Source organism: Amblyomma americanum, chromosome 1, assembly GCF_052857255.1.
Source record: "Amblyomma americanum isolate KBUSLIRL-KWMA chromosome 1, ASM5285725v1, whole genome shotgun sequence".
Lineage (NCBI taxonomy): Eukaryota > Metazoa > Arthropoda > Arachnida > Ixodida > Ixodidae > Amblyomma > Amblyomma americanum.
The window spans coordinates 164,276,956-164,287,457 of record NC_135497.1 but is presented as its reverse complement, the minus strand read 5'-3'; the positions used below and the strand labels follow the sequence as shown (position 1 = coordinate 164,287,457).

General features: G+C 48.4%; 1 protein-coding gene across 1 annotated transcript; it reads left to right on the top strand.

Moving 5' to 3' along the window:
* Window positions 1-3,815: 3,815 nt before the first annotated feature.
* Window positions 3,816-9,716, top strand: LOC144114108 (uncharacterized). Its single transcript, XM_077647593.1, has 3 exons — window positions 3,816-7,854; window positions 7,944-8,164; window positions 8,279-9,716. Exons 2-3 carry the CDS (start codon window positions 8,072-8,074, stop codon window positions 8,720-8,722), a joined length of 537 nt encoding a protein of 178 aa, XP_077503719.1. The 5' UTR covers window positions 3,816-7,854; window positions 7,944-8,071; the 3' UTR covers window positions 8,723-9,716.
* Window positions 9,717-10,502: the final 786 nt, after the last annotated feature.

Here is a 10,502-nt window from a genome sequence, read left to right as displayed (position 1 = left end):
CAAGGTACCGCACCGATTTACGCCAAGGAATCGGAGTCCCGTCCAGTGACAGTGGGGCAAGGTGCGCGCGCGAGCGCGAAACGCAGGCCATGGCCACCGATTTGTCCGCGCTCAACGACAGACCAAGGCCGCGCAAGCTGGCATCGATTGCGGTCAGGGCTCCCTGAAGGCACCCCCGCACGCGGAACGCCTCGCCCGGTGGTCCCCGGCACCACAGAGCTATGTTGTCTGCATATATGGGCATGTACACATGATGTCGGCCGCTCGTGGGGAGGGAGGCCGGCACCACCGACATGGCCACATTAAACAGAAATGGTGATAGGACAGAGCCCTGCGGCACGCCCATGTCCACCGGCCAAGGCATGGAGAGCTTACCCCCTACTCGTACGCGCATGGTGTGCCCGCTCAGGAAGCCATGTACGTATCGCAAAAGGCGCCCGCTCACACCAGCCCCCTCAAGCACCGCGAGAATTGGTGCGCGGTGAAAGTGAACCTTTCTCTTCATTTCTTCTTTCACTCCCTCCCTTATCCCTTCCCTTACGGCGCGGTTCAGGTGTTCAACGATATATGAGACAGATACTGCGCCATTTCCTTTCCCCCAAAACCAATCAATAATAACAGTGGTTAGGGCGCTCGGCTACTGATCCGGAGTTCCTGGGTTCTAACCCAACCGCGGCGGCTGTGTTTTTATGGAGGCAAAACGCTAAGGCGCAGATGTGATGTGTGATGTCAGTGCACGTAAAAGATCCCCAGGTGGTCAAAATTATTCCCGAGTCCTCCACTACGGGCACCTCTTTGTTATTTCATTCCCTCCTATATCCCTTCCCTTAAGGCGCGGTTCAAGTGTCCAACGATATGTGAGACAGATACTGCGCCATTTCGTTTCCCCAAAAACAAATTATTATTATTATTATTATTATTATTATTATTATTATTATTATTATTATTATTATTATTATTATTATTATTATTATTATTATTATTATTATTATTATTATTATTATTATTATTATTCATTTTCCGCGTTAGAATCGCGCAAATATGCTACTTCGGACGAGTCACATGTCATGTGCAGGGACGTCCCTGGCGTCGCTGCTCTTGTTTTTCTTGACAAGCTAGGCTCTTCGTTCTCGGATAAAACACAGTTTCGCCTGTATCTTCATCCTGAGCAGATTTCATAAAACCCAACTTCTGCATTGCTCTGGGCATGGATTCATTTAATTTTTCCCCGCATTGAAGTGAGTTCAATCAGAACCCATGTGATTAAGGCAGGCATCCTTCATTTTGGATTTTCCTCGAGCGCCTCATCTGACAACGCGCTGAGAAGTATTTTAAGCTGAAGCAGCCTGGCTGTGTCGCAAAACATAGGAAGAAAGGAGATGATTACTGTGGCATAGGAGCAGAAGCCTGCCCGCGGCTTAGGGACGAACCTGAATGGACGCATCGAGAGCAGCGGCACGAACGTGAAGTTACCTGCATTTATTCCGTTATCTCATTCGCACCAAACTAGGACAGTCATCTGTGTGAAAACAAGACTTAACTCGGTTTATAGTGACCTGAAGGAAAATTCCAATGAGTTTCAGGGTCCAAAATTTACGTTCTTTTAAAGGCTGGTCTCAAAAGTCAATTTTAAGCATTATGGAGTTTGTGCACTTTTCTCAGCGGGGGAAAAAGGCAGGCGATAATCATGGTCCGTATATAACAGTATAATGTGTCCTGCCCCAAGCTTCCGTACTGGCTATTTGCAAAAGGTCAGGTATGTGCTGACATTTCCCGAAGCTTAGAATTCTGGTCGTATGGTCCTTGAGAAAGACGGCCTTGCAGATAAGGTCGGCATCTCATAAGAACTCACACATATGAATTGCAGTCGTTTTTATTTATTTTCTATGTGATATGTTTAACGAAATTTTCATATTGGCATTTGGTAATCACTCAGTTACATATATGAGGACGACACAACACCTGGCTAATTCGCTATTAGTTGATGTACCCCGCAAGCGAGACCTCAAGCACTGGGAATAATAATAATAATAATAATAATAATAATAATAATAATAATAATAATAATAATAATAATAATAATAATAATAATAATAATAATATTAATAATAATAATAATAATAATAATAATAATAATAATAATAATAATAATAACAACAACAACAACAACAATTGGTTTTGGGGGAAAGGAAATGGCGCAGTATTTGTCTCATATATCGTTCGACACCTGAACAGAGCTGTAAGGGAAGCGATAAAGGTGGGAGTGATGGAAGAAAGGGGTTCCGTAGTGGAGGGCTCCGGAATAATTTCGACCACCTGGGAATCTTCAACGTGCACTGACATCGCACAGTACAGGGCGCCTTGGCGTTTTGTCTCCATAAAAACGTAGCCACCGCGGTCGGGTTCGAACCCGGGAACTCCAGATCAGTATAAGATTCTTCTTTCACTCCCTCCTTTATGCGTTCGCCGATGCTCGTCGCGATATGCTCGCGGCGTATAGGGCGCAGGGCATACTACCAGACTCCATCAAGACGCTATTGTGGCCGCAGGGCAGTGCGCGCACTCGTGAGCGAACTTTGGTGAGCCTCTGTGCATTCCTCGAACACACGGGCTTGACGTCCCGTCTGTTCTCCGTCAGGTAGTTACACGCAGTGACCGAACGCTCCGCGAGTTCTACCTTGAACGATTAATAACTGGACGCCCCACTCCAGTTGTAACCTACACAGTGCTGTGCGCGTGTGTGATTTAATTCCTCTTAAATGAACTAATCACGCGCACAACCTGGACACATTACTTATTGTGTAAATAGTTTGTACATATTACTTCTCCCCCTGTCCTCTATTCCTGTCCCCTCACCTCTTTGATTTCATTTCTCCATTCTGCCTGCTGTCCTTTATTTCCGCTGCCCCAGCTCAGGTGCTTCAGTATCGATGGCAGATGCCGGGGCTAGCAAAAATCTTTTCCTTCCTTTTTACTATTATTTTTAAGGAAACCACTACCACCACCACCCTCCTTTATCCCTTCCCTTACGGTGCGGCTCAGGTCTCCAACGATATATGAGACAGATATTGCGCCATTTCTTTTCCCCACTAACGAATTATTAATTATTAACCTGACTCTAACTTGCAAGCAAATTTGAGCGCCTATTTAAACTGAAAACAGGAGCTAAGGCGCCCGTGTGCTGTGCGATGTCAGTGCACGTTAAAGATCCCCAGGTGGTCGAAATTATTCCGGAGCCCTCCACTACGGCACCTCTCTCTTCCTTTCTTCTTTCACTCCCTCCTTTACCCTTCCCTTACGGCGCGGTTCAGGTGTCCAACGATATATGAGACAGATACTGCGCCATTTCCTTTCCCCCTAAAAACAATTATTATTATTAGCTCGTTCCCTTACGGCGCGGTCTGGGTGTCCACCGAGATATGTGAGACAGATACTGCGCCATTTCCTTTCCCCAAAAACCAATTTTCATTGGTTAGAGCGCTGGGCTACTGACCCGGAGTTCCTGGATTCGAACCCAACAGCGGCGGCTGTGTTTTTATGGAGGCAAAACGCTAAGGCGCAGATGTGATGTGTGATGTCAGTTCACGTAAAAGATCCCCAGGTGGTCAAAATTATTCCCGAGTCCTCCACTACGGGCACCTCTTTGTTCTTTCATTCCCTCCTATATCCCTTCCCTTACGGCGCGGTTCAAGTGTCCAACGATATGTGAGACAGATACTGCGCAATTTCCTTTCCCCCAAAACAAATTATTATTATTATTATTATTATTATTATTATTATTATTATTATTATTATTATTATTATTATTATTATTATTATTATTATTATTATTATTATTATTATTATTCATTTTCCGCGTTAGAATCGCGCAAATATGCTACTTCGGACGAGTCATATGTCATGTGCAGGGACCTCCCTGGCGTCGCTGCTCTTGTTTTTCTTGACAAGCAAGGCTCTTCGTTCTCGGATAAAACACAGTTTCGCCTGTATCTTCATCCCGAGCAGATTTCTTAAACCCAACTTCTGCATAGCTCTGGGCATGGATTCATTTAATTTTTCCCCGCATTGAAGTGAGTTCAATCAGAACCCATGTGATTAAGGCAGGCATCCTTCATTTTGGATTTTCCTCGAGCGCCTCATCTGACAACGCGCTGAGAAGTATTTTAAGCTGAAGCAGCCTGGCTGTGTCGCAAAACAGAGGAAGAAAGGAGATGATTACAGTGACATAGGAGCAGAAGCCTGCCCGCGGCTTAGGGACGAACGTGAATGGAAGCATCGAGAGCAGCGGCACGAACGTGAAGTTACCTGCATTTATTCCCTTATCTCATTCGCACCAAACTAGGACAGTCATCTGTATGAAAACAAGACTGAACTCGGTTTATAGTGACCTGAAGTAAAATTCCAATGAGTTTCAGGGTCCAAAATTTACGTTCTTTTAAAGGCTGGTCTCAAAAGTCAATTTTAAGCATTATGGAGTTTGTGCACTTTTCTCAGCGGGGGAAAAAGGCAGGCGATAATCATGGTCCGTATATAACAGTATAATGTGTCCTGTCCCAAGCTTCCGTACTGGCTATTTGCAAAAGGTCAGGTATGTGCTGACATTTCCCGAAGCTTAGAATTCTGGTCGTATGGCCCTTGAGAAAGACGGCCTTGCAGATAAGGTCGGCATCTCATAAGAACTCACACATTGGAATTGCAATCGTTTGTATTTATTGTTTATCTGCTATGTTTAAAGAAATTTTTATATAGGCATTTGGTAAACACTCAGCTACATACATGAGGACGACACAGCACACTAACCTGACGTGCACCTTGGTCCAAGAAGTATGGAGTCCTCGCACTAATCCTCTTCCCAATGGTTCCCGCAGCGCATGAAGAGCTCACAGCGGAACGCGGGTCAGTGCGGTAACAAGAGCAATTTTCTTGGCGCTTGTCCACGCGACGAGCACAACCGGCGGCCGTGGACTACTTCGGGTTGCCGGCTCGTCTGTCCATTCTATTGAGCAAGATCAGCGGCCAGGTTTATCTGCCTACCGAAGGCAGTATGGCCCTGCTGCACTGTGTCAGCTGGAGCTGACCAGCGAAAGGAACCAACTGTCATGAGGCGAGGAACTAAAGCTCCGTTGTGACGAATGAGGAGTAGGGGGCCGCACAGGACTCAAATTCCAAAGGTCCTCATCATCCGGCACTCAGAAGGTGCCGTTTTCAAGATGGGCTCCGGAAGTCATCAGATTTCTAGACGAAGAGGTCAGCTAACCACGTCGAGTCCGTTGTCTTTTAACTGAAATGAAAACCTTCGGAAGACGCGTGACGACGAGGCGAGGAGGTCAGCTTCCCCCGGCACGCCGACTCTGCAGGTTGTCCTCAGTGCGGAAACCTCCATGGCCTCCGAAAGGCGCTGGCTGCCGCTAGCAGGAGGTAACCTTCCCCGGACACGAGTCTGATGTTTTCGGGGCGAAAACCTGGCCTCCTGAAGACGCTGCATGCCGAGGTGAACAGGTCACGTTCTCCCCGCCCGCCATGTCCATTACCCTCAGGTGAAATCATGTCCTCTAGAAGACACTGCACGACGATGTGAGGTTTACCCCCGACATGAAGAGTCCGTTAATTATCATCAGGGCGAAATCCTTGACTTGTGAAGACAGTGCCATGCTAGGCGTGCCGGTCTGATTCCCGCGCCATGCCGATCCGCTGTCCTCAGGCCGGTTTACGGTTTTATGGCTTTATGAGGTTTAAAGTCCCAAAGCGACTCTGGCTATGAGGAACGCTGTAGTGGAGGGCTCCTGAAATTCGATCACTTGGGTCCTTTAACGTGCACTTACATCGCACATTACATGGGCCTCTAGCATTTCGCCGCCATCGAAATGCGACCGCCGCGGCCGGGATCGAACCCGCGTCTTTCGGGTCAAGAGCCTAGTGCCATAGCCACTGAGCCACTGCGGCGGGCCGACAGCGCAATTTTAGCAAGATTGTTGCTTAGCCTTGCCTTGCATAGATCAGATATTTCTGTGACTGCACCCGAATGCAAAGGAGAGCCTAAACGTTAAAATTATCCGCAGAACTGCCTGAATGTATTTCCCGAAATTTTCGGAGGAGGAGAGTCTGAAATGCTCCATTGACTTTTTTTCAGCGCAGAATTTGCACAGAGGGACGAGCACCAGTGCAAGTGTGTACATAAGTAAAGTTAACTTCCAGATATAACGGTGTAGCTCCAATCAAAACGCTACAAAAAATTGATTTTGAGGAAATAATAATTGGTTTTGGGGGAAAGGAAATGGCGCAGTATCTGTCTCATATATCGTTGGACACCTGAACCACGCAGTAAGGGAAGGGATAAAGGATGGAGTGAAAGAAGAAAGGAAGAAGAGGTGCCGTAGTGGTGGTCTCCGGAATAATTTCGACCACCTGGGGATCTTAAACGCGCACTGACATCGCACAGCACACGGGCGCCTTAGCGTTTTTCCTCCATAAAAACGTAGCCGCCGCGGTCGGGTTCGAACCCGGGAACTCCGGATCAGTAGTCGAGCGCCCTAACCACTCAGCCACCGCGGCGCGTTTCGATGGAGACGAAACGCAAAAGGCACCCGTGAGCTGTGCGATGTAAGTGCACTTTAAAGATCCCCAGGTGGTAGAAATTATTCCGGAGGCCTCCACTACGACACCTCTTCCTTTCTTCTTTGACTCCCTCCTTTATCTCTTCCCTCACGGCGCAGTTCGGGTGTGTTACCGATATATGTGAGGCAGTTACTGCGTCATTTCTTTTCCTCAAAAACCAATTTTTAAATGAAAGGCGCAGTAATTGCTTCGCTTCTCTGGACACCTCAACCGCGCCGTGAGGAACGGGAGGAAGCTGGGAATGAAATAATAACGAGAAAAGTAGATGCCATAGTGGAGGGCCCTGGTATGATTTCTACCACACGAGTGGCTTTTTTTGCGTTTCGCCTTCGAACGCGACCGCGGCGGCCGCGTTAAAGATACCCGTTAAAGATACCCAGGTGGCCGAAATTATTCCGGAGCCCTCCACTACAGCACCTCTTTCTTCCTTCGCTCCCTCATTAATCCCTTTCCTTACGGCGTGTTTCAGGTGTCCAACGATATACGGGACAGATACTGCGCCATCTCCTTGCCCCCCCAAAACCAATTATTATTATTTCGTTTGAAACGCGCACCTTCTTTTTCCGTCTGCTAGCCTACACCTCCAAAAAAAAGAGGTGTAGAACGTATAATCCTCGTGCTACACAACGCGTAAAAGAAATGGGTCCATGTAGATGGGCGGAGCTACACTTTTTCTACACTGGCAAAAAAAAAAATGAAACCATGTTACACTAGCTACACTCGTGTAGCCAGTGTAGGCAAAAAAAAATGGCCCTAATGTAGCAGACGACGCCGCTGCGTCCAGCGTTACCAATGGCTGCGCCGTCGGCTAAAGACTCACAGTGGTCCTTGCGAAAACACGTGACTTCCGGCAAACTTTTTGGCGTGCAGCTCGGATTGCGAGGGACTCTCCTGAGCGCTCCCTCCTCCATGCATGACGGCCTCTACTCTAAATCTTCCTTGATTGATTGAAACAAGTTTTATTTCCATCAAAAAAAGGCGCCTCCCTCCCCGTCCGTGGCTACATGGTTTGACGTCACCATCCGGTTTCTTCGAGGCTTTTCGCAGCATACAAAGCACCACATCCGCTTCCGGCGTTTTGGCCAATCAGGTGCGGCCACTGCACATGTCACGCGGCGTGCGTGTCATCGAATCAAGATCAGCGCTAGTCGCGCTTCGAACATCTTGCGAATTGGACGCAGTTTTCGAGCCCCAAGAGCCACGTCACTGCTGCCGCAGTGCTCCAAGACACCGGCGAAGGTAGGCCTCGCAGTCCCCACCTCGATGCAACTCGACAATGTTACAGGGCTCTGTTGAATCATTACTGGCGGTACCGGCGACGCTCGCAGACAACGTCGGCCGTTGCCACTGGCGCGGAGTCTTTCTTGAAACATCGTACGACGCACGAGCCCACGGTGGTACCCGAACGCGGAACGCCAGCGTTCTACTGGGAAGTGCTGCTGTCTCCTCTCCGGCTATGAAGCCGCGTCGCCCCTATAGCTTGGAGTTGCAACAGCAGTGGAACCACACCATCATGTTTCAAGCCGGGCAGCCAGGGAGTGAGGTCAAGGTACGTTCTACGTGCACTATTCGCGCGGTTCTGGCTTGCGTTAATCTCATCGACATAATAGAATACGTTGTGCTCTCCGCCGAGTCGTCTAAGCGCCGTTTCTGTCTTGCGCAGACCAACCATCTCGCCATGCTCGAACAGTGCGAGGTGACTGCACCTGTCAATGGCCGCGCTGGTCAACGTGGCAAGCGGGTCGGTCATAGCCCCAGTCGCCGCCTGGCACGCCGTGGTCGTCGCCTGCGTCCGCGGCGTCCGCACCGCCGCCGCGGAGAAGGTAGCCACCTCGTGCTTCTGGCTTCCGGCCACGCTGCTGCTCGAGACCACCGTCTTGCGAGAGACGCCGCTTTGGATGAATCCGGCGCCCGTGGTTGCCTCCAGGTCTCCGAAGAAGCGGAACACCTCGTCGACCTCCGCCTGGATCTCTTAGAGGCTGGCTCTCGAGGATTCTGCAGCGCGATAGACCTTGATGCTTTTAGGTCCGCTCCGGAAGTACCATCAGTGCCTACTTTCGTCGTGCCGCGTCTCCTGTTGTATATGGCCGTCGCATTCGACGGCTAGCACGCAAGGCGTACGTGCGAGTCGCTTGCGGGTTGGCTGCAGGACGCCGCACAGGCGAAGGAACTCGAGCGTCAGTGATGGGCCGCACTTATCGTCTTCAGAAGATGAGGCAAGCGCTGGCGTTCGAGCTCAGGGCGGCTTCTGCGCCCAGCCGCGCCGCTGCCGGATTATGTACTTGAAGCTGAAGATAGGCGGCCACCTGTTCTTCAAGAACAAAAATATTTGCGGACGCGTCACATTCTTCATGGTCTAATCGTTTAAGCGTGATCTGAATTGCTCAAATTATCGCTTAATTTCTTGACGTAATTTTACTGACGGCGATTTTTTCTTCAATTTGTTGCTGATATTTACTGGAGCACTGTTTTTCGAATAAATACAGGAGCTGTCCAGAAAGATGTGTCTGAATGTCAAGGGCAAGCCACCGCGGTGGCACAGTGGTTTATTGCGTTCGGCTGCTGACTCGAAAGACGCGGGTTCGATCTCGGCCGTGGCGATCGAATTCTAGAAGCCCGTGTACTCTGCAATATCAGTGCACGTTAAAGACCCCGAGGTGGTCGAAATTTCCTGAGCCCTTTACTACGGCGTCCCTCATAGCCTGAGTCGCTTCGGGACGTTAAACACCCATAAAATACTCATAAGCCAAACAAAACATCAAGAGGATGTCTTTAATGCGCTCGTGTTCTGTTGTGTCCCTGATTTTGCGCTATGGAACCTCGTGTGAATTTCCCACTAGTCTGAACAATCTCCCTTCTTATGCAGAAAGTCTGATGCTGATAAAGATGATAGTGTAAGCGTAGGCAGCTTCGCACTAACAAACAGATGCGTGGATGTCCATGCACGCAAAATACATTCTTTCCCTTGGGTCGCACAGCGCCGATACCAACGTACGGAACGAACGCGGCTTACCTAAATGTGAAGTAGCCTTCGGCAGACTAAAATACGCACATTCTGGCGTGTGAGCAGTTTTATCTTTCTAGAAGGTAAGGTTCCCGCTGTCCATTCTCGTAGGTGCACCCGCCGTAAACGCTGCCATCGTCCAGGCAGACGGACTTCACAGACTTGAGAGGCTGCGCTGGAACTGCTCGCGACATTTACAGCCAGAAAAAGGCGTTGTGAAACTCGCGCCTTCTTTTTCGTCCACTAGCCTACACCACACCTCCAAAGAAACCGGTGTAGAAAGTGTAGTTACCATGCTACACTACGCGTAAAAGAAATAAGTCCGTGTAGGTGGGCGGAGCTACACTTTTTCTACACTGGCAAAAAAATGGACCCCATGCTGTACCGGCTACACTAGAGTAGCCAGTGTAGGTAAAAAAAAATGGCCATACTTATTGCAAGTCATCGTGTCACATGGTTTTTGTGCGGCGTCATCACCTTCACTGCGTTATCCACCAATTACTCCTTTAATTAGTGATGGCATCGTTTCCCAATTTGTTATTTTCATCTTACTAATTAAATCATTATCTCGATTGCAGTGATTAACTTCTTAATTGATTTTACTAATTAACATTGTGATATCACTCATCGCAGCATATAACGCCATTAATCTATTACTATTATCATTAAACTTTTCAGCCGCTGCGGTGGCTCAGTGGTTTATGGCTGCTGACCCGAAAGAAGCGGGTTCCATTATGCAATGTGTAAATACCTTTGTATATTCTCTACATGTATTAGGTGAAAATCCTTGCTAATGTATATCAGTTTGCAATTGTCATTGCACTGTTGTGAAAGTAGTTCTCATTACGTTTTGCCAACTGACATGTTTATTTATTTCACATAC

Excerpts from the sequence above, each read along its gene's own strand:
- LOC144114108 (XM_077647593.1), top strand. The coding sequence starts at position 8,072 with ATGAAGCCGCGTCGCCCCTATAGCTTGGAGTTGCAACAGCAGTGGAAC. Across the intron at positions 8,165-8,278 it reads AGCCAGGGAGTGAGGTCAAG|ACCAACCATCTCGCCATGCT; the intron begins GTACGTTCTACG and ends TGTCTTGCGCAG.